The 25352-nt window shown below is 49.1% G+C and overlaps 1 protein-coding gene across 5 annotated transcripts in view; it reads left to right on the forward strand.

Annotated features, from left to right (window-relative positions):
* Window positions 1-25352, forward strand: part of LOC147025677 (transmembrane protein 19-like) — a 104866-nt gene that overhangs the window by 13439 nt on the left and 66075 nt on the right. For all 5 annotated transcript variants that reach the window (XM_085880354.1, XM_085880350.1, XM_085880353.1 and 2 more), the window contains one exon: window positions 277-390. In XM_085880354.1, coding sequence (XP_085736480.1) covers window positions 277-390 — 114 coding nt within the window. The remainder of the gene's footprint in view (window positions 1-276; window positions 391-25352) is intronic.

Raw genomic sequence — 25352 nt, forward strand, 5'->3', positions numbered from 1 at the left:
GCAATGTCATAAAGATGGTGTTGCTGGTCTCCAGAGAAATCTGCGAAGTGACGTCCTCTCCCCCAAGTTAAGTGGTTGTGTTGTCTGAAATCAAATCCGGTGTTGTTGTATGTGTTTGTATGATTTTTGTTCCAACTCCTCGATGAACCTTGGATCCTGTAGAAAAGGAAAAAGTTTTGAAAAGGTGGTTTACATGCAGGTTTTAAATTTTTGCTATCACTTTCATGCAGTCAGTATTTAGTCTTTGTTTTCTCAAGTCCGCCACACTCTCTGCAGGTGACACGATCCAGCTTTCTCCATGGCGATGTCTGTTTTCCATTTCTTTGCCAGTCCTGATTGTGCGTCATGCTCTCCGGAAAAAGAGTCTCGACCGCTCTGGAGCATTGGCAGGTATTGTTTGCGTATTTCTGTCGGTGTTTGTTCATTGAGGAACAGGTGGTGCTCCTTTTGAATGGATATAATTATGGACTGCATCTTCAAGATAAAGGGGAATGGTTTTTTGGTTGTGAAGATTGGCTTTAAATTGCAACATAAATGAAAGAAGAAGAAGCCTAAATACATAATTTTGTGAAGAAGCAAAAAAAAGATTAAAACTGGTAAGGCTAATCGGGATTCGACGAGAAAAGAGGGAAGGAGAGAAAGTAGCTTTTTGATATGATTACAGGTGCTCCCGATGTGAGTAACAGGAAGGGTCATATTGTTGTCCTCTCTGAGGTATATCTACACTAATAAGTGTGTGCGTGTGCGCGCGTGTGTGCGTGTGCGTGCGTAGCAATTTCATGCATTATTTGAACACTTCTCTCTGTGGGTTCACTCGGTGCATACACATTCACAATGATAATTTTTTTTTTGTGCCTTGCAATAGAACTCCACCACTATCAGATGTGCCTTACAGATCTCCTTAAAAACACTCTTTTGAGCGGGGGATCCTATCATGAAGGCGATGGCGACACCAGCTTTGGGTGTGGTAAAACCACTCAACCACCACTGCCCTCTGTCGAGTTTATGTATGCCATTTATCTGCCAGAGTGTTCATAGCATGGGTTTCTTGCACTATGATGATGTCGGCTTTCACTCTCTCCATTGTCTGAATTTTCCGTAAAAGAGGGGGGGGGGATCCCCAATTACTGTTCAAGGAAGCAATATATATCTTACGCTTTGTCATTATATTAAGGTAGCTCAACCTCCACCTGCAATTCCTTATTAGGCTTCCAAGCAAAAGCAGTGCATTGCTGGGAATATTATTGTTAGGGTACCAAACCTACAAGGCTGGGTAACCGACTGTTTTTCTTCTGTTTATTTATTATTTTTCTCATTCCGCTGTTTCTTGACTTTTTTTTCGGGTTTCTTGACTTTTAAATTGATTTTCTCAGCAGCCGTTAGTCCGATCAACTTGAAATTTTCACCATAGTATTGTTACGGATTCGCGCCCGCCGGCGTGCTGACGGCCACGTAACTCGAATCGCGGCACGTCGCCCACCGGACGGACAATCCAGTCGTGACCCTCTCGGACTAACGCCGGGAACCAGTCACGGGTGGACCTTTCGGTCTCACCGCGATCGAGCCAATCGGCCCCCGCGTAGGATAGGGTTGCTCGCCAAATTCGACCTACCTAAGTACCCACACGGAGGGTAGACCGGGCGATCGCACCTCGCCGCAGGTCGACTTTGGACACGGGCCACTTAAGCGACCCGTTCCGTACTATCGGGATAACCGAGCGGTGTTATCGTCGGCCTCGACGGTTCGATTAATTATCGGGCGTATTCAGCCCACTACCAACCCTTTACGTGAAGCAAGATGAGGATTCAATGAGAGAAATGACGAAGCGAAGCGGGAAAGCAGTTCAACATAAAGCACATTTATTCGCGATGAACGGAAAGCACACATATACAATTCCACCAAAAGCACATAGAAGGAAAATAAACACAATGCAATTTTACACAAAAAGCAAATGTAAAAGCGAAGACACAATGCAGAGCTATCCGACTACCGAGCACACGGCAACACTTATACAATTCTACTTCACAGAAGGCGCCGACAACACATACCCAAAACCAAGAAAAAGAACACCCTCAAGGATGAGGCGGGCCTGAGGCCGAGACCGGGTCGGGCCTACCCGTCTGGTGATGAGACGCGGAGCGGCGATGGTGCCTCAACTCCGCGGGCCTCGCGGACAGTGTCTGGTAGGGGGTGGGAAGGGGGCCCCCTTGGTCGCACTATCTCAGCGCGGGGGGAAACAGGAGGGGGTTGCTGATGCTCGGGGAAAGGAGGATTTGTACTCTGTCTCGGGTCCCGCGACGAGCGTCTCCACCTCGACCAGGTCGCGCCGTCGGCCTCCCTGGTGTGCAGCTCCCGGCACCGACGCGAGCACCCACTCATCTGCCTTCGCCGCCACCGCCTCTCCACAGCTCCGTCCTCTTCGCTCCGACTCCAACTCCGAACTCTTCCTCCTGCGAACTTCCCAACTGCACTCAACTCCAACGCACACGACGACGACCAACTCAACTCTACTGACGAACGCGGCCGCTTATATAAGCCCCGTGGCTTCGCCTTTGACCCCCTGCCTTCGACCTTTCACCTCGCTCCCCATTGGCCCGAGAAAAAGTGGGTGTGAATGCATTTTGATCCATGAATTTGCATATAGCGACCGCCCTCCAACGCCCTGGAGACGGGGCCAAATCGCCCCTCGCTCACCGATTGGACGGAACAAAAGTGGGTGTGAGTCGTTTTTGATCCGCTTTTGGAGCGGAAAATCCGTGGTTTTGTACACGCTGTTCGGCGCGCGCCCTGCACGAGTCCAATACCGGTACTCACAAGCGGCGCAAGAACGGTGGCGATGCGACGGTTGCGAGGTGTGACGGGAAAGGTCGTGGCTGTTGTGGTGAAGCGGCGTTGTGGTGGGTGGTTGATGTTGTGACGACTGTTGAGACGTGGTTGGTGGTGGTAATCATGGCGGTTGGTCCAAAATAAAGATAGCAAAAGAAAAACGGCTATCCTGAAGAGTCGCAGCACGCATGAATGACATTTATTCCCTCGAGACAACGGGTTTGGGCCTAACTACACATATACTTACGGAGATATCTCACCTAAGGGACCTGAATGGTGGTTTACGAATTTGGTAACCACAACACTACCCCCTCCCCTTTTTACAGACTCGTCCCGAGTCGTCAAATTTTCGTGTGCCATCATGTGTAGTTTTTCCCTAGTACATTTTACCTACGGATCCCTGAGTGCGACATTCATGGTATTCGTGTCCCCAAAATAAATAACCTGAGGGCTGCGTAACTACCTAAACAAACTCACTCACACGGACAACTTAAATAAAATTGCCGGCGCTAGGACAGACATGCCGGGGGCGCACTCATATTTACAGTACATCTTAACCTTAACTTACAAATTTTACACCAAACCATGGCCCAGGATCAATGAACTCTGCAAAAAGAAAGCAGTTAGCAGGGAGCCAGGCTGCTCGCATGCAGTCTCTGGCTCAAAACAATGCAGGTGACAGGGAACGTGGCTGGCTGCTCACACGCAGTCCAAGGCCTTCCTTTTTGAACTGAACGCAGTGAACCACAACGGTGCATGGGCTGCACAAACGCAGTCTCCGTGCCAGCTCAAGTGGCACACGCAATGAACACAACGAATGGATGGATGGACACAAACACGGTGCACGGGCCGCCACTGCAGGCCCGTGTTGTAGCTGCCAACAGGGCAGTTCTCGCAGCTTGCAAACTGTTGCCTTGCGGATCCTGGCGCACATGGAAATGAACAGGGGGGGGGCAAAGCAAAAATTGAACGGGGCTGGTGAACAGGGGCAGTGGGCATGGCATGGCAAAGGTGATCAGGCAAACACAGCCCGCAGAAGAAGGCCGCTGCAGGCAAACACAGCCAGCAGATGAACTGGCCGGCACAGGCCTTGAAGAAAAACAGCCAGCCGGCAGATGAAGTGGGCCGGCACAGGCCTTGCAGCACAGCAGCTGTAGACGATCCAGCCGGCACAGGCCTCGCAGCAAAACAACAGCTGCCGATTAAGTTGGCCGGCACAGGCCTTGAAGAAAAACAGCCAGCCGGCAGATGAAGTTGGCCAGCCTTTGCCGTTCAGTGAAGGTTGGTGGAGGGAGTGCGGTGGTGCTGGCCACTCGGAAGGCGGGCTCGGACCTACCCTACGGTCTCCCTCCCAACCTATCGCCTTTGCCTGTCACTGTACATACCCACTCCCTTAATTTGTCAAACCCCAATTTAGCCCCAACTTATTTTTTTGTTGTTTTTATTTTTACTTCCCCACTATAAATCGTCCCCTAACCCCCTTTATCGTCCTTGTTCGGCTAACCTATCCTGTCACCTAGCCTACTCCCAACCCCTACGTTCCCTTCCCGGAGGGGAATAAGGGAGAGCTTGCGTCCTGTGTCGAAGCCCAACGAAGCCTCAGAATGGCCTCCCCAGAGTTCGGGGATCTATCACCAAAGTGGGTCCAGCGGCCCACAACGACAGCGAGGGGATGGATGGTGCGGAGGGGTACATCTCCTAATCTACCCGATCCATTTAACTGCTAAACTACCCCGGGGCTTTCAACAAGCGCCTCTCACTTAAACTATTGGTTCTAACAACCCAGATTCCCGTCGCCTGTGTTGGTGTCCTCACAATTTCGGGCCTCGCCCCCCCCCAATTTGCTCTCCGTGCCCTCACACGGTCTCCTGGCTAGGACACGTGGCTCCCTTTGGCAGGCACGACCCTCTGCCGAATCTCCCGCTATGGCACCCCCGGGCACTACACTGCCTCCGAGCCTACCAGCTCCCTAACACCGGGGAGTGCCCCCCATGGCACCTCCCCTGAAACGCACACGTGGCAGGCTGGCTTCCCAGGCCCCTTTCCGAGGGTCACCCTTGCCCACAACACTGCCCACGCGGCTCATGGCGCCCCGGGCCCCCAAACCAAGCAGGCGCACCCGTGCCCACTACGCTATCCCGGCCCCCCATGGGCCCTTGGCCTACCACGGCCGACTAGCCTGGTACCCGGGGTACCCACTCAGCGATACTCACTTTTCGCAGCCACGCTCCCAGCCCGTCAACAGGGCTCCTGCACCCCTCCAAACGGGTTTCGAGCCTACACTCCCACCAACAGCAAAACGACCTCCATTTTTCAATTTAACTAACCCAGCTAACTCACTCTACACTGACCCCGGGGGTCCCTTGGGCGGGAGTCACTCCTCCCCCCAATCACTCATCGCACCATGCATTCCCCATTCACTCCACACACACAGACCCGCTGGCCTCACTCACTCAACATGTCTCCACATCATAACTCACCAACTCTTCAACACACTCACCGCTGAACTCTGCCATTCTTCTAACTACATCCCCTAACTAACTCGTGCTCCCACGTCGTCCCTTAAACTATAGCACGTTCCTTTTAACACTACGTAGCTAAGCTACGTCCCCACTACACACTCACAAGTCTGTCACGGTCTCCAAATAAATCATTTTATTTCCCAACCTAAATCTGGCTACAATCCCTCTACCTAATCCATTCCACGGACTCCATGAGGACTTACCCCTGCCCCATGAAGTCGGTCTAACTAAGCTAACCCTTCCCCCTAACTAGTTTCCATCCTGTGCCCAGGTAAGGGGGTCTTCCACCCCTTGCCCAGGAATCCTGTGCACCCGAAAGGGAGGCTTGCTTTTTTTTTTTTTTTTTTTTTTTTCCATGCGCATCACCAGCGCGGCAACTCGCGCACTTTGCACCTGCCCGTGACGTCATGCAGCTGCACGTGTTCCTCGTACCTCCTTGGACGGTACCATCCGGCAGAGATACCCCTCCTGCCGGATTCCAACCCCACATGCAGCCATGGCGTCACCGTGCGCATAAAAAAAAAAACACAAGCCCCACGTCTCGAGGGGTTCCCCACGCGAACACATGTGCTTTGCCCGTTGGAGCTTAACACACACGATTGCGTGGAGAACCCGTCCGGTCCAAATCCGTTTACCTGCCTAAACTTTGTCCGTCCGCGGGATCGGCAAATCCACCGCTGGCGTTTCCGGACCGGGACTTCACTCTCGCAAGCGAGCACGTGGTGGCATCGTGCGTTGCACAGCACGGACCTCATGCTCACTGCTGGGTGAACCCGGCACGGTCCCCGAAACAACTACAGCCGCTACCCGGCTTTCTTTCTTCACATGTCTCCGTCGTCGCCTCCATTCAACACACGTATTCCTGCGTGTAACGACGCTCACACTCCATTCCATTACATTCACCCCGGGAGACGCGGCTGCGTGCTCCCGCATGCCAACCGACATCTCCCTCACATACCGCTCTCTCACACACACGGTCTCCCTTGCATAACCCATACCACTCACACGTGGTGCTCCATTCACTCGTCGTCCCTCACTCACACACGCGGGGGCCCTCACCCGCGGTGCCTCACTCACACACACGGCGACACTCACACACGCAGGGCACTCAACCGCGGTTCCTCATCCACACTGGCCGTTTCATCCACACACACGGCCTCTCTCACACACGGTGCCTCATCCACACACGGCGTGCTGGGAAGCACGCACTCCGGCACCATCGCCACCACACCACTCACGGGGTCGCTTCCACACACGGGGACGCACTCACACCTTGCACCACACACACAGGGACAACCACACTGGGGATTCGTGTCCCCACAAGGGTCTCCGGGGCCTCTATACCCCCCAAGCTCTCCAAGCACCCGTCCACAGCACTCGTCCCCTCAACCTCGCAAAGCACGACCGAACTCACCTGGTAGTGACTCACCTCAAGGGGGCAGACTCCCTCCCCTCGTTCCTGGAGGAGGCCATCCAGGTGCTCGCACTGGGTCTCCACCCAGTCCGCCAGCTCACCCCCATTATCCTCCACTACCTCCGTGTGTGTGTGCGCGTCACTTACCCCGTCTTCATCGTGCAGTCTCTCCTCTATTTTTTCTGTCTCCCGTGTCTCTATACATTTATAAGTTTCTGTCGTCGTCACCTCGTGTCTCGTCTCACACGTTTTGGTCTCCCCATTTAATTTTTCCATTTTGGTCACCGTCGATTCCTCTGTCACGACCCTCGCCCAACACGCCCCCCGAATTATTTTTTTACCCGCCTCCACCGCGGGCCTGTCAGCCATTGCACCCCCTTCCAGCTCGTTTGCTCCCACACGTGGGGTCGCCATTCCCAGCTCCCTGGTCACGGCCTTCATGCCCGCCTGCAGGCATCGGCCCATGTTCTGCGTCTCACCCCGTAGCTCTTTCATTTCTTCCTTCCTGTTTGCTTCCATTCCTTTTATTTGCTTGTTCATTTCGTTTTTCATTCCATTTGTGTTTGTATCCATCTTTTCGTTCATTTGTTGTGTATTCGCATCCATCTTTTCGTTCATTCCTTTCATTTCGTTTGTCATTGCCGCCAGCATGGCGCATAGCTGGGCCATGTCGGGTGCGCTTGAGTGAGCCGTTTCGGCAGGGGTTGGGGAAGGGTTTTGGTGGAGAGGGGGAGGGGAGGTGTCATACACCGCGGCCGCTGCCGCACCCATTTCGGGCTCTGGGTTCAGTTGGGCGAGTTCGTTTTCCTGTACAATTAACATTTCCTGCACGGGTATTCCATCCTGAGCCATGGATTCTACACATTCTACATCCATTTCTAATACCCCCCGGCTCCCACTCGCCTTGAGACGCCATCTTGCTTCTCTTAAAGGGTTAATTTGAATCGCTCGTAATTTGGAGGGAATCGGGGGTCGCTTCTCTCACCCCTGGACCGATTCCCGTGAATTTAGCTGGAGACAGGAGAGCCCGTTTTCCTGTTCTCCGATACCAGTGCCGCGAGGAGGGCGATGGATTTGTATCCCACTCCTGACACCAGTGTTACGGATTCGCGCCCGCCGGCGTGCTGACGGCCACGTAACTCGAATCGCGGCACGTCGCCCACCGGACGGACAATCCAGTCGTGACCCTCTCGGACTAACGCCGGGAACCAGTCACGGGTGGACCTTTCGGTCTCACCGCGATCGAGCCAATCGGCCCCCGCGTGGGATAGGGTTGCTCGCCAAATTCGACCTACCTAAGTACCCACACGGAGGGTAGACCGGGCGATCGCACCTCGCCGCAGGTCGACTTCGGACACGGGCCACTTAAGCGACCCGTTCCGTACTATCGGGATAACCGAGCGGTGTTATCGTCGGCCTCGACGGTTCGATTAATTATCGGGCGTATTCAGCCCACTACCAACCCTTTACGTGAAGCAAGATGAGGATTCAATGAGAGAAATGACGAAGCGAAGCGGGAAAGCAGTTCAACATAAAGCACATTTATTCGCGATGAACGGAAAGCACACATATACAATTCCACCAAAAGCACATAGAAGGAAAAGAAACACAATGCAATTTTACACAAAAAGCAAATGTAAAAGCGAAGACACAATGCAGAGCTATCCGACTACCGAGCACACGGCAACACTTATACAATTCTACTTCACAGACGGCGCCGACAACACATACCCAAAACCAAGAAAAAGAACACCCTCAAGGATGAGGCGGGCCTGAGGCCGAGACCGGGTCGGGCCTACCCGTCTGGTGATGAGACGCGGAGCGGCGATGGTGCCTCAACTCCGCGGGCCTCGCGGACAGTGTCTGGTAGGGGGTGGGAAGGGGGCCCCCTTGGTCGCACTATCTCAGCGCGGGGGGAAACAGGAGGGGGTTGCTGATGCTCGGGGAAAGGAGGATTTGTACTCTGTCTCGGGTCCCGCGACGAGCGTCTCCACCTCGACCAGGTCGCGCCGTCGGCCTCCCTGGTGTGCAGCTCCCGGCACCGACGCGAGCACCCCCTCGTCTGCCTTCGCCGCCGCCGCCTCTCCACAGCTCCGTCCTCTTCGCTCCGACTCCAACTCCGAACTCTTCCTCCTGCGAACTTCCCAACTGCACTCAACTCCAACACACACGACGACGACCAACTCAACTCTACTGACGAACGCGGCCGCTTATATAAGCCCCGTGGCTTCGCCTTTGACCCCCTGCCTTCGACCTTTCACCTCGCTCCCCATTGGCCCGAGAAAAAGTGGGCGTGAATGCATTTTGATCCATGAATTTGCATATAGCGACCGCCCTCCAACGCCCTGGAGGCGGGGCCAAATCGCCCCTCGCTCACCGATTGGACGGAACAAAAGTGGGCGTGAGTCGTTTTTGATCCGTTTTTGGAGCGGAAAATCCGTGGTTTTGTACACGCTGTTCGGCGCGCGCCCTGCACGAGTCCAATACCGGTACCCACAAGCGGCGCAAGAACGGTGGCGATGCGACGGTTGCGAGGTGTAACGGGAAAGGTCGTGGCTGTTGTGGTGAAGCGGCGTTGTGGTGGGTGGTTGATGTTGTGACGACTGTTGAGACGTGGTTGGTGGTGGTAATCATGGCGGTTGGTCCAAAATAAAGATAGCAAAAGAAAAACGGCTATCCTGAAGAGTCGCAGCATGCATGAATGACATTTATTCCCTCTAGACAACGGGTTTGGGCCTAACTACACATATACTTACGGAGATATCTCACCTAAGGGACCTGAATGGTGGTTTGCGAATTTGGTAACCACAACAGTATGTATCTTTTTGTCGTAGAATATTTAATTGACAATTATGACGTCGTAGGTCATGTGGTACTGGCACCATCTTTGAAAAACCGAAAAAACTTTGGACCTCTGTATCTCTGAAACCGCAATATGGAAAAAAATGAAACTTGGCACATGGCAAGAACTCCCCATGGGGAAGAAGTGTGATTTTTTTTTTTCATGACGTTATCGGTAAAGTGGTATCCCGGTGAAAATTTGACAGGGAGAACGCTGCATCGGAAAAATTTGAAATTTCTTGAGTATCATCAATGCAACAATTCACCGTAGAAAAAAATTATTAGGACGTCATAGGTCATGTGATTCGGCAGCCATATTGTTTTGAATTTTTTTAAAAAAATCTTCTCCAGAATGGCTGGACAGATTGAGGTGAAACTTTACAAGCACATTCCCCAGACATCCTTTTACAAGTTTGTTAATTTCTAATTGAAAGGTCACGTGGTTTTGTGGCCAAATTGCATTTATCCAAAAACCTTCAAATATCTCTAGAATGGCTGGTCAGATCAAGGGGAAACTTCACACACATATTCTCCATGGGAAGGGGATATAAGTTTGTTAATTTCTAATTAATAGGTCACATGGTTTGGCAGCCATATTGGATTGAAGAAAAAATATGAAATAATGTTTACTCTGGAACCGCTGCATAAATACATGTGAAACTTCAAAATTATTATCGAGCCGACATGGGGAACTTGTATTTTAAATTTCAACCCAATCGGCCACCAGGTCTGGCAGCCAGAATAATTTAATTTGAATCTCAAAACTTTTAGAATTAATTTATTTATTTTTGCAAAAGGTCTCTTGCCTGCGTTTGTTTGAGGGTACATGAGTCGCAATTCAATTGATACCGATGATGGCCCCAGGAAAAATGGTCAACTGTGTACATAATAAATGGATGGAACGTGGCCTGTTCCTCAGTGCATAACTTGTGAATCCCACGTCATAGAGAAATGGGTGCAGCCTTATACGACTCAGGGAAATCCCGCTGATGGTTTCCACATTTATTACTTTGTGTTCGGGTTATTTAAACACCAATTCAATTGCTACTGACTATGTATTCATGAAAAAGAGCTAACTGCTTATGTTATAAATAGATTGATTGATTACTGGGTCCATAACTCATCAATGCCGCATAGTAGAGAGACGTATGGGGGTGGAGGGGGGAGGCTTCATATTACTCGGGAGTTCCGGTTTACCCTGTGGACTCACGGTGACATTTCCTGTGCATTTATTTATTCGTATTCAGGTAATTTAAACGCCAATTCAATTGATACCGAAAAAGTCCCCAGGAAAGAGGGCTAACTGCATACACAATAAATAGATTGAACATTTCGTGTTACTTCGTCCGTAATTTGTCATTCCCATGTTGTATCAAAGCAGGGTTATATTGAAGCCAGACGTCTTGGTACCCGATCATCGCTGCCAGCAGTTATAAAGTTGCAGTTAGTTGGGGTTGAAGTTGCAGTGTTCTACTATGCATTGGGATAAAAATTAAAATGAAATAAAAAAAAACTGATCGGGCATGTGGTTTGGCAGCCATATTGCTTGTAAATGTTTTGGTTTTTTAACTTAAAAAAATTTTTTTTAGAAACTATTTGATCGATCAATACAAAACATCACAAAAATGATCGACCCCACATGGGGATTTTTTTTTTTTGAGAATGATGACATTATAAGTCACGTGATTTGGCAGCAATATTGTATTTGGGGAAAACCTTTAAACATATCTTTTCTCCAGAACTGCTGAATGGATCGACCCAAAATTTCATATGGATGATCGACTCCCCGCGGGGAATTTTTTTTCTGAACTATGACATCATCAGTCACGTGTGGCGGCCATCTTTTCTGCACTCATTTAGTCTGTACCCTCCAGTATCTTAAACACCCGCCTTGGAAGCCTGTAACTCTGCACGCAGTTCGAGTTCACCTTTGCAACAGCTTTTAGAAGACGCTGAAAATGGGGTTCCAAGAGTTCCACTGAATCATTCCTTTGCAGTAGTTTTGCAGCCTTGATGAAAGTTTTCACATCAGGAAAATGATCTTTGATTACAACATGGCATTGTCTGAACGTTTCGTTTCAGAATTTGATGACGTCCTCTTTTGTTACCTCAACTTGCCTTTCTTCGTCCTGAGATTCGCTTACCTGAACAATGTTACGAACTTCCTTGTCACGCCTCCCAACTATATCCACATTGTAATCACTTTGCTGCGTGTCAGGTACTGGCATATCATCTATGTCATTATCATTAGGATCTTCGTGTTGCAACTCCAGTGATAAACCTACCCCATTGCTATTTCCTACCATAGTTTGTCAAGACCTTAATCATCTTCCTTTGGCTTCACAGTGGGATGTGAGGAACAGTCATTATTACCACTCAGCAAGTGAGACTGCTTGTTGAAACGAGGCATAATGGGTTCACCATCACAACCAATACTAGCACTTCGATTGTCTTCAACATGAGCAAGGGGTGAAGTCCTACTCTCAACTATTTCAGCACCACGTTGCTCTTTCTTCGAAGGGACATCAGGGTGGTCTGAGATACTGTCTGCCTGTACGAATATCACTTTACTGCTGTTACCTTCACCCTCAGCAGTGAAAACAGTACGTGTCATATTACTCTTAGACTCAGTACCTACCATCAGGACCTTCTCACAAACAATTTCCTCTCGTGGTCGTAGCCTCTCTTCCATATCGACTGGATGCTCTGCTACTGCACTGATCTCATCAATACTACCACAACTTGTCATGCCCTGATATTCCTGCGTGGACCTCTGTACTGCACACGGCTCATTAACGGGATTCACTGGGCAAGTCGCAGAGGGGGCCAACCCAGCTGCTGTAGTATAGGCCTTCTTGACGTCAGGACAACACTGTCTTGTGTGTCTGTATGCCCCACATCCATAGCAAATCAAAGTCTCAGTAGCTACGAAAATCCAATATTCATGAACATAAATTTTAAAAGTAAGGGAGATATTGTTACGGCTGTGGAAATTCGCAAGACACCATGAAGGGTCCTCAGGTGAGATATATCGATAAGTTCATGTGTAGTTAGCCCACACCCGTTGTTTAGAGGGAATATGTGTGATTCATTTGGGCTGCGACCCTTTGAGATAGCCGTTTTTCTTTATCTATCGTTATTTTGAGCCACCATTGCCACAAACCTCCACGCAAACAACAACCGCCACCAACTACGCCACAACGCCCACCACACTCACACCACCCCCACAACAATCACTACCATCTTCGCCACTACGCCCGCTTACGAACGCCATCCTCCGCGGACCACGGTAAGACGGTTTCCGCATCACGGAAACCGTCCGAAAACGATTGGCAGAACAAAAGCACTTGTGAAGCCTGTGGGGTTTTTTTCCCACCATTTTTCCCCACGCTTGGTGAGAAGGGGGAGGGGTGGGGCAGCTCGCTCCCAATTGGTGGATGTGCGGTGTGACTCTCAGGGAGGAGGAACACCCCCTGTCGAGACCTTTCTCGAAACGCCTCGAAGAGGGGTGGTGCGAAGAACGGGGCGGAGCGACAGGGTGGAGCCCCGCGCTTCAAAAGGGGGCGGACGAGGAGAGTTCAGGCGCGCGCTTGATCCTTTTGTACATGACGGGGTGGTGAGAGAGAGAGAGAGAGAGGAAGCTCCTGCTCGAGAGTTCCTGGTCGGAGGATCAGTCAGAGTCGGTGCGGTCCCGAGACCCCGCTGGTGGGACGGAGCATCTGCCATTCCCCTCTCTCGGCCCCAAGTATCGACGGTTTCTCCCCCCCCCCCCATCCGCACTGAGATAGCGCTGGAAAACCTCATTCGTTCCCCAAAACTCCGTCCGTGGCGTCGAGCGGCCAACACGTGCCGGCACGAAGCACGAGCTCACCGACCACGCCGGAGGAGCTGAAAGCTGAGGGCGTGGGAGAAGGACTCTGTGCGCAAAAAGGGAAGTCGCCACTTTTGTTTCTTTGGGTTTTGTGTAAATTTGTGTTTGTGGCGCCAGTCCGTCAAGTTTAGACCTGCATAAGTGCCAGTGTAATTATTATATTCGGTTGTAGCTCTGCATTTCGTTCTTGCTTTTGTTCTTGCCTCTGTATACGTAAATGATTAATTATTGCTGACTGGAAATACGTGCTTCCGTGTGTCGCGCATTAAATCTGCTTGTCCAATTGTTCGCCCGTTTCGCTTCGTCCTTTCATTTGTTGAATCTCCATCTTGCATCACGTAAGGGATTGATAGTGGGTTTAAAACACCCGGGAACTAATCTGAACCATCAAGGTCGACGATAACTCCGCTCGGTTATCCCTGTAGCACGGAACGAGCCGCTTAAGCGGTTCGTGTCCGGAGTCGACCTGTGGCGTGGTACAACCCCTCGGTAGGTTACCCGTGCGAGTACTTAGGTATATCGACTTTCGGCGATTCACCCTATTTCACGCGGGTAGAATGCGGACTGGGTTGTGGTGAGGTTAAACCCCCACCTGTGACTAGCTCCTTGGCGATAGTTCCAAGAGGGTCACGACTAAATTGTCCGTTCCAGTGGGCGACGCGGTCACCATTCGAGTCAAGCGGCCGATCGCACACCGGACGGGCCAGAATTCGTAACAATATTTAACTGTTTCACTGTCTTTTAATACAACAAAACAGAAACGTCTTAATTGATGCCACATGCTTCAACCTGCTGTTTCTAGTATGCAGAGGACCCCTAACAAATTGAGAGACGACAGTGCCATACTCACAGAGCTTCTGGAGGATTTCCTTATTATCTAAAAATGGCAGAACGTTCAGGGATCATACGGTGTGACATTTTGTGACATTTTGTGACAATTGACAAAAGCCATAAAAACTGCGACATTCTGTGACAAAACAGATTTTATATGACAAAATGTGACAAACTAGGTTTTCATGTAACAGTGTTGAGAGAATTGTGGTACATTTGACAAAGTTTTGTGAGCGCCAGCTTTGTACCAGCTACATCATGATGACTATCCTTCGAGAGCAGTGGTTTTAAAAAATTTTTAGTGGCGACCCAATTTCAGAGCCTCTCTACATCGTGCAACCCAAAAGATTCAAAACCCAATTCATAATATATAAGATAAGATTTCATATGACACAAGAACATTTACTGTTTACTTTATTCACCATCGTCATGTTTTCATTGACGAGTAAACGGAGAATAGCCTACAGTATCCAAATAGTACAGTTGAATGTTTCAGAAGTTTAGTCCGAATGACATTTAGATATATCAGTGAGAAGGATGAGCCTGTTTTTCAGAAACCAACTTCTCTATTCGTGGAGAAGTAGATGACAATGCCAGGGGATCATATCATGCTCCATTTCTAGGCGATTTCTGTACTTTGTTTTAATTACCACCATGGTGGAGAATGACTGCTCACAAAAGTATGATGAAGGATATGGCATGAGAACCTTAATGGCGCGCCGTGACAGGGTTGGGTACGACGGCAGCATTTTGCACCAGAATGTCGACAACGAATTCGTTCGCGCAAGAGCCTGCGCTCCTGAATCCTGCTGGAGCTGTACAAGCTCTTCCTGTGCTGTATCATCTTCATCAGCAATCGAGTCCAGTGGAACCGTGAAAGGGTCCCGAACCACAGAAAAGGACTGCACATCCAGCTCAGGGAAATAGTGCTCGAACTGTTCAATGAGAAACCGAGCTCAGTATCATCATACTGGCAGGTCGTTAGATGCTCCACCAGACGGGGGGAAAAGGCTGAAGCGCTTAACAGCTGCTTTGTCTGCCAGTAATTTTAGAGTCGCCAGAAATCCGCTCATTTTGTCGTGAAAAATCATGAGGTTGGCGTCTTTGCCTTGGAGGGAGCGGTTGAGGACATTGAGACGTTCAAGGATGTCAACGAGATAGCACAGTTCTGACAGCCAAGAGTCCGACTCAAGCAACGCAACCATGCCGTTTTCCCTTATGTGCATAGGAACTCCTTCAGTTCATCTTTGAGCTCGTAAATGCGCAGAAGAAGGTTTCCTCGAGATAACCATCTGACTTGAGTGTAGAATAGTAAATTCTTATCATCAACGTCCATCTCCTGGCAGAATAGCCTGAATAACCTAGTGTTGAGGGCGCTCGATTTGATGTGATTCACCATTTTTACGACTTCTGAGAGCACGCTCTGCAGGGTTTCTGGCAAAGTACGAGAGGCGAGCGCTTCTCGGTGAATCGTGCAGTGTACCATGGAGGTCTGAGGAGCCACCTCAAGCAATTTAGCCTTGAATCCAGAACGCACTCCTAACATTGCTGGCGCGCCATCTGTTGTAAAACCGAGCAACTTTCCGAAGTCCAGATCATGGTCACGATAAAACTGCTCTACTTTCCCAAAAATGTCCTCACCTTTGGTGGTGGCCTCCAATGGTTTGATGTAATGAGCAGAGGCTCATCGACAAAGTTATCAGCCTTGATGAAGTGGACCCAGACGATGAGTTGCGCATACGATGCGATATCAGTGGACTCGTCCAACTGTATCGCATGCCACGGCGATTCCTTGATCTTCTGTACGACCTGAGCCGTTACGTCCAGACATATCTTCAATTCTGCGTTGGATGGTGTTGTCAGAGAGGGGTATAACTGCCACTTTCTTCGCCGCTTCCTCCCCAACCATCAGAGATACCATGTCTTTTGCACATGGCAGCACGAGTTCTTCCGCAATGGAGTGAGGCTTTTTAGTCTTGGCAACATGGAGCGACACTCGATACGAGGCCTCTAATGCCCGAGAATTGGTCTGATGGCATGTATCCTCTCTGCCAAGACACGTATTCTTGAGTGCAAGAAGTTTTCTCTCAAAGAACGCTCACTCCTTATTCTGATAAGGCACATGTTTTGTAGTGAAATGTCTCTGCAACTTATTTTGTTTCATAGACTCCATAGAAAGCACTTCGAAACAAATCACACACTCAGGCCTCTGTGCCCCACTTTTATTCACCACGTAGTAAAATCCAAGGTCCAGAAATTTATCCTGGTAAGAACGTTCTCGAGATTTGCTGGTGGCCGGTGCTGCCATCACAAATAAGGCCTCGAGTCGTACATGGAGACGTGAATAGACGTTAATGATAGAGTCAGAGTCTGAGTCTGAGAGGCCGTGGATCAAACCACTAATTTCCCACCAAAATGAACCGCCCTTCAGCGAGCCCACGCATCGGCTGGATCCCATTCCAAGCATCATGTTGCGCCGGTTCCCATACTTTGAACGAACCGTTTATATTACATCCCGTAAAAGCGAACACTGATCGAAAATAGACAATTTTTTTCGCTGCAAGCGGATGCCCGCGACCCCACGAAATTTGCTCGGCGACCCCACTTGGGGTCGCGCCCCCGGGTTTGAAAAACCAAGTTCTAGAGTAAACTTTTTATCGGTGGTCACCATCAGCAAGGTGAGAGGTAAGATCAACACACATTCTCACGTCAAGTTTTGTTCATTTTTGTGCTTTGTTATAACTGATGTCGCGGTTTCTGTTTGTTCATTTTTGCGCTTTGTTTATCACTTATACCGCAGACTTCTTTGCATTAACAATGTTCAGTTAATAATACTTTTTGCTTTCACTGGAACGGGAAACTCCGGGCGCTAAAAGGTTTCTTGATTACAAGTATTCCTTTTAAGAAAGGAATGATATCAAACTGAACAAGAGTGATCGACTATGCTGTATGTAACCATGTTAATTAGAGACCTGACCGTCAGCCCCGCAGCTATTTCATCACTACGCCTGCTGTCGTTCGATGCTGAACATTTACGCTTATTGTCCAGATTCCTGGACTAAAAACAGGTATGTTAGATGTCTCACGCCAAATGCATGGAAATTAAGGACCACAACATAAAATTGCTCAGATTAATATGGGACCGAAATTGGACGGCCGTCTAGTCTCGGTTCCAGCCTACGTGTGTAAGGGCTTTAAATGGGACGGTCATCCTTGAAAAGTGAGGGCATTACGTAGTAATAGTACAAAGCAGGAAATAGAGATGCATTATGAAATTAGGAGAATTTTTGTGGTCCTTGAATTCCAATGATGTTTTGGGCTCAGAATTTACTTTATCAGACGACGTTGGTCTGCTGCTAACATGTTTCGTTAATTTCTGCACAACAACGCCCAGACTGATGTTTTTCATCAATAACACGAAAGAACATATCGATTGAACAATAATTGCTGAACATTATTATGGGTGTTACACTTCATTTGTGGTTGAAGTACACTATATGACCACATAGAATTATTTTGTCAGGCCTCACGAGGGTTTCTGTTTTTTTTCAGCTGTCTATCATGATTAAAAGGAATACCGCCTTCAGAGTGTCCATGTTGGATGGGGAGGACTCCAATCAAGGCACTATACAAAACTGGGCGAAACCCCATGACAATCACTCCGTCCTCTGTCTTCTTTGTCAGGAGATCATGAGCATTGCTCAGAGGGGGAAGGACCAGCTTATCCGTCATTCCAAGACAGTTACACATATCAAGCAAAGACAAAACAATTTGGGTGATGATCGAAAATTGAAGCGAGTAGTGGATATGCAGAGGAATATACAGACCTGTTTTGTTAGTGGCAGCACGGGTGCTGACGATGGACGGGAAGACTGGCAAAAGCGGAGCTTAAATACCAATGTGACCTATGCGGAAACGATGTGGTGTGCCAATGTTTCAGTGAATAATTTGTCCTTTAGACTCTCAGATTCTATGATCGCTATGTTTCCTCGCATGCTTCCTGACTCGAAGATCGCGAAGGAGTTCCAATGCACTTCAGACAAGACAGCGTACGTAGTTTCGGATGAAATGGGGCCGTATATGCATACTCTAATTGAAAATGAAATTAGGAACTTTGCTCCGCATACAGTATTCAGGTTGATGAGACAACAACTGCTAAACATTGGAGACAGTTCAATGTGATCGTCCATTACTGGCCAGCAAAGAGTGATGGTGTTTGTGGAGAACATCTGGAGTCGTTTGAGATGGGTCATGCTGATGCTACTTTTTATTTATTTTTTTTTATTTTTTTTTTTTTGTATACCTTGGTCGAGGCTCGTATGAGAGCTAACACACAACTCACAGCAAGGAGGCATGAGACAAGAGGGGCGGGAGTGGAAGGGACAAAACATTGGGGAACAGACACAGGTGAACTGTGGAAGGGAGAGGGATGGGGATGGGACGGGGAACATGGCGAGGGGAAGATGGACATTAAAGGGACTTTCAGGAAGGAAAGCAGGAGAATTGAAGGAAGTGGGCTTGGGTGGATTATCGGGGGTAGAAAAGATCGAGGATTTGGATGGGGGAAGATAAGAGGTGGTGGTGAACAGCTGTTTTGAAAGCCTGGAGGGAAGAATGGGAAAGAATAGAGTGAGGAAGTTTATTCCAAAGGCGGGAAAAAAGAGGCATGAAAGAGTGAAGATGAGCAGTGATTCGTGATTTTGGTAGTTTTACCAGAAGGGGGTTGTTGGCGGACCTTGAGCGCCCTGTGGAAATGTGGTTGGGACAAATCACAGAGAGAGCAGGGGGGGCAAGGCTGGAGAGGAGTCGGTAGAAGACAGAAAGACCACCGACCAACCTGCGGTGATTGAGTGAGAGGCCCAAAGACTCAGCTTCATTGCAGGAGATGCCAATGATCTTAAAAGCCCTGGTTTCGACAGCGTGAAGTCGAGAAAGGTGGGAGGCAGGAGCACCAGCCCAGAGGGGAGAGCAGTACTCCATCAGGCTACGGACAAAAGCTTTGTAAGTGGTCAGGAGCTCAAGAGGGCCGAGGAAGGACTTTGCACGACGGAGGATTCCCAGTCGGCGACTGGCTTTTGAGGCAAGGTTGGAAATGTGACTTTCCCAGGAAAGGTCATGGCAGATAGTGAGACCCAGAAGCTTGAAAGAAAAGACTTCTTCCAGAGGATTGTTGAGAAAGTGGATGGGGGGTTTTGTAAACGGTCCTTTCGAAGAGACATAGTGAGAGTGTGAGATTTGTCTGGATTGAAAGACATGTTCCACGTGTTGGACCAGTTTGTGATTTTATCCAGATCTGCAGTGAGCGAAGAAGCTGCTGCTTGCCGGTCTGAGGGATGACAGATGGTACGGCAGAGGGTGGAGTCATCGGCAAAGAGAAATAGAGGATTTTCCAGAGAGTCCGAGAGATCATTGATGAAAACCAGAAAAAGAACAGGGCCCAGAACGCTACCTTGAGGAACTCCAGCCTGCACAGGAAGAGGGGATGAAAGAACTCCATTTAGGGCCACACGTTGACTGCGACAGGAGAGGAAGTCTGCGAGCCATGAGTGGAGATGGCCTTGAATACCATGGGAAGAGAGTTTGGTGAGTAGGGCAGGGTGCCAGACTGTGTCAAAAGCACGTGATATGTCCAGGGATACGGCTCGGATTTCCTGTCTGGCATTGAGGACCTCCATCCATTGATGGGAGAGCAGTCGCAGCATATCTAGGGTAGAGTGACCTGGTCTGAAACCAAATTGATGATTGGAAATCAAGCCATTGGAGAAGAGGAAGGATTTCATGTCTGAAGCGATGATGGATTCCATAACCTTGCTGATGATTGGGAGAAGGCTGATTGGTCTATAGTTACAGGGATCTGTTTTTGCACCTTTTATGCAGGGCAGTGATGTTAGCAGATTTCCAAGCAGATGGCAGATGACCTTGGGAAAATGAGAGGGTGAATAGAACAGAGAGAGGGTGAGCAAGAGCAGAAGAGCAGGCTTTGAGGACACGTGGGCTGATGCCGTCTGGACCGGTTGCAGAATCTGACTCGAGGTTTGAAAGCAAGCTCTCCACCTTGTCAGGAGAAAAGGATACAGAGTCCAGGGACAGTTGGGTGCGACTGGGTAAAGTGGGTAGAGATAGTGATGGGTTTGGGACACAAGATTTAGCTGCAAACACCGAGTTTAGACATTCAGCTTTATCACGTGTGGAATCAGCAGTGCGGCCATTTGAGGTAAGGGAGGGGATGGAGGGGGAACATACACCAGAAACAGATTTGATTAAACGCCACCAGGATTTTGAAGAGGGTGAGAGGTTTGAGAGTTCAGACTTGAGATGAGAAAGATGTTGTTTTCTGGCTCTCCTGAGGGTAGCTACACACTTGTTCCGAGCTTTGTGGAAAGAACTGAGATTGCCCTCAGTTGGGTTTGCTTTCCATGAGGCAAAGGCAAGTTGTTTCAGGACAACTGCCTCGCCACAAGCTTCAGTAAACCACGGGCGGGAGGAAGGGTAAGACAACTGAACACGAGAGGGGATAAATCTGTGCATGAGGGAGAGCAAGTTTCTTTGAAAGAATTCCCAGGATGAGTTGATGTTTGAAAAAGTAGTGATAGGAGACCAGTCTGTAAGTTTGATGGCTGCTCGGAGACCCTGCCAGTCGGCTTGAGTGAAATGCCAGACTCGACGGCGGTGAGGTGGTTCTCTGATAACAGCCAGAGAGATGTCCACTTTAACAAGGACGTGGTCAGAAGAACCAATTGGAGCGAAGGAAGAGCAGCAGATATTGTCAGGGAAATTTGTCAAAATCAGATTCAGAAGAGATGGAGTACCATTGGTTGAGATCCGGGTCGGGAAGTTGACCGATTGAGTCAGTCCCAATGAGTCACAGAAAGCTTTTGCTGATGTCCCATGGCAGGTGAGAGAGGTACCCACACCTAGCCAACTGGCGTGATGACAATTGAAGTCGCCACATAAGAGGAAGAGAGAGTTTGGATGAGAAGATAGAAGATGGTCCATGTTTTCGGAGAGTGAGGTGTAGATGGAGTCATCACTGTTCGGTGGACGGTACAGTACACATATAAACATGAGGTGGGAGTGGAGGGGAAGCCGAAGCCAGAGGTATTCCTGGGGGTGTGGGGGAGTGAGAGCAGTGCAGGGAGAGTGAGGAATAGAACTAAACTCAAGGACAACATTGTTCGATCTCTCAGCGGTCTGTACCATGACAAGTTGTTGCAAATGTCCTCCGATGGACCGAATGTCATGACATCTCTGCAGAAAATGGCTATGGAAGAGATCAATCCGAAAATGATCAATATTGGCACGTGCAACTTGCACAAAAGCCACAACGCCTTTTCTAGTGCATTCAAAAAATTTGGCTCTGAGATCGAATCTATAGGTATTGACGTATTCTATCTTTTCAAATACTCAGCTGCGAGGAGAGAAGACTACGAGGCTGTGCAGAAATCCAAGGCCATTAAAGGACATGTATTTCTCCACCATGTGTCTTCGCGATGGACGACATTGGAAGACGTCACATAAAGACTGATGGAGCAACTTCTGGCTTTGACAGAGTATTTTCTCAGAACTCTTACTGACAAAGAAAGGGAGAACGACATAATCAAGAGGATCTGCGGTGTTTTGAGTAACAAGCTTCTCAAGTGTGAACTGCTATTCATGAAATCCATCCTGTCCATGTTCAACCGTTTCAATAAGTTGAGACAGAGTTAGGGCCCGCTCATCCACATTCTCTACTATGAAATGAACACACTGATCCTATCGCTGATGTGACGCGCCCTGACCGAAGGAGTTATTGGTTGTAAGACTGTAAAGCTACTTGGAAGCATCGATCTAACGAATCGCGATGTCTGGCTTCCAAAAGTGGACATCGGAGAAGCGGCTTCATGGGAGATAAAAGCCATGAGAGAATCCAAAAGGATATCCGAGGGGAGTTATCTGGATTTCTTCAAGAGAGCCAAACTGTTTTATTCAGAGGCGATCGGTAAACTCCTCAAAACATTCCCAATGGACAACCAGCTCTTGCATGACCTACAAGTTCTTCATCCTTCAGTTCGGCAGTCAGAATCAGCTAAGCAAGCCATCAAGCACGTTGCCGTTGGCATAAAAATTTTCTCGAGAGATAAAATTGATGTAGTATCTGATGAGTGGTTGGAGTACTCGAGTGAGGACATACCGGAAGACTGGTACACTGATAATCCACAGGTCAGCACTTCCAAAGACGAAGATTCGAATGAGGACAACACTGACGCCAATGCGTGAAATGTCAATGGAAGAGTTGATGTGTACTGGTACAGAGTTGGCAATATGAAAAGACGTAGTGGTCAGTTGAAATACGCCAATCTGATGATATTGGTTCGGATAGCCCTCACATTGAATCATGGCAATGCCGATGTTGAGAGGGGGTTCAGTAAGAACAAACTATTGCTGACATCTCATCGCACCCGCCTCACTATGTCTCGCATCAATGGACTGCGGACAGTAAGTTCGTATATGAAGAGATTTGATGACAAACCACAGATGCTGCCTTATTCTGAGGAACTGATATCAAACACTCGGAAAGCAAGGTCGGCGTATATGACGCGAATTGAACGGGAGAGACGGGCCACAAAACGACCAGCGGAAGCAGCTGCTCCAAACGACTCTCAGCAGGAGGTTCAAATTCTAGCCAAGAAAAGGAGGGCTGAAGCACTGTTGGCGGAGGGCATGACGATGCTTGACAATGCAGTGAAGGGAGAATCTGAGAACTTAGTCACCAAAGTTGCGGCTACGAATGCTGCCATCCAGAATGCCAAAAAAATGCGAGATGGGGCCAATAAAGAACTGAATAACCTGAAGAAAAAGAAATAGCACTTTCCTCCCGAGCTTTCTGATGAACTGGTACCCTGGTATTACAGAATGAGCGACGTTGTGGAATTACGAGAATGTTGAGTTGGTTGGAATTAAAAGAATGTTAAAAAGTGATCCTGGCTTGTCCAATCTTTGCGTATAAAACCCCAAAATATATGTGACAAAATGGACTTTCTATGTGACAAAACAATTTTTTTGTGACATGACAAAATGTGACAGACTGGAAATTCCCCTTATGATTCCTGAACGTTACTTAGTTTTTAAGTTTAAGTCTGAACGTTAAAGTAAGTTTAAGTTTGAACGTTAATTCCTGAACATTAACGGCCGGCATGTCCATGGACAAGACCGGGACAAACTGGTTGTTTCCCAAGGTCAAATCGTTCTGTACAACAATATATGCAAGACTTACTTGTGAGATAAACACCACAATTTTATGATTCATCCGAAACGTGGCATGTATGTTACTCATGACGATTTAAATCCCCAATTGCAAGCAAAATATCGTAAATTTCAACTCCTTCCGGGGGGACATGGCATAAGCCATGCTTATGCCACAAAACCTCATCGGTAACAATATCTGCCGTCCTTTGGCTATTCCTATTAGCCATGATTTAAAAGGAAACAAACCAAAATGTAAATAGATTCATATTGTTACGAATTTCGCCCGCCCGGCGTGTGATCGGCCACGTAACTCGAATCGCGACTCGTCGCCCACCAGAACGGACAATTCAGTCATGACCCTCCTGGAACTACCGCCAGGAGCCAGTCACGGGTGGGGGTTTAACCTCACCACAGCCCAGTCCGCATTCTACCCGCGCGAAATAGGGTGAATCGCCGAATGTCAATATACCTAAGTACCCGCGCGGGCAGCGTACCAAGGAGTTGTACCACGCCGCAGGTCGACTCCGGACACGAACCGCTTAAGCGGCTCGTTCCGTGCTGCAGGGATAACCGAGCGGAGTTATCGTCGACCTCGACGGTTCAGATTATTTATTGGGTGTCTACACCCACTACCAATTCCTTACGTGATGCAAGATGGAACTTTCAAACAAAGGAAAGGACGCAGCGAAACGGGAAACAGTTTGACAAGCACTTTTCACACACACACACACACACACACACACACACACACACACACACACACACACACACACACACACACACACACACACACACACACACACACACACACACACACACACACACACACACACACACACACACCAAGCACGTATTCACAGTTATAGCAAGAATGCACATATAACAGTCAAAACAATAACAATACGCAGAGTTAAAACCGAATAAAGCAATGTACAAGCACGTATACGGGTTTACTTAATAGACTGGCGCCACACACACACATTTACACCAAAAGCAAAGAAAATACAAGCCACCCTCACAGGCAAGGAGGCAGACAGGTCCTTGGACCAAATGAGCATGGGACCTGGGTGATCGGCCAGGTCCACGAAGCCGAAGGGGTCTTACCCGCGCCCTCGTGGCGCGATGGCGGGCGAGCCGCAATGTCCGCGTAACGCGCCTGACTCCGTGCCCCTGGTATGGTCGGTGAGCTCCTCCAGGCGTGCGTTGCGCAAGCACGTGTTCGTCGGTCGACACCACGGTTGGGTTGGGGAACGGACGAGGTTACCAGCGCTATCTCAGCGCGGATGGGTGGGAATTGTTGATGCTCGGGGTCAGGAGAGGGGAATGGCGGATGCTCCGTCCCGCTTGCGGGGTCTCGGGACCGCACCGACTCCGGCAAACTCTCGCCCGAGTCCTCTTCTGCGTCCCTGCTCCACTCCGCGAATCGTCCCTCGACCTCCACTCCGAGCTCCGTCCCCTTGGCCGTCTGATCCCCACAAACACACGACTCAGACTCCACGACTTCCGACTAGTGCCACTTTCTGCACCCCTTTCTGCACACATGAGCTGCGTTGTACTCGCGTCTTTATAGACTGGGGGAGGAGCTTGTATGCAGATTCGCTGATCAAAACGCGCTTGAAGGCGGGGCCACGCCACCCGACGTTCAGCCATTGGATGGAAGAAAAGGCGTGAAGCCTTCCTGATCCGCTTCTCCTCTCCCGAAAGGATCCATGTGCACTCGTGGCTTGACGCGTTCGGCAAGAATCACCGAACGGGCCCTGGACAGCACGACGTTCGGTGTTGACAGGTGGTGTGGTTGTTGGGGGATTATTGGTCCAAAATA

The sequence above is a fragment of the Eptatretus burgeri genome, chromosome 5, assembly GCF_056783735.1.
Source record: "Eptatretus burgeri isolate ZD-2024b chromosome 5, Ebu_testis_v1, whole genome shotgun sequence".
Classification (NCBI taxonomy): Eukaryota; Metazoa; Chordata; class Myxini; order Myxiniformes; family Myxinidae; genus Eptatretus; species Eptatretus burgeri.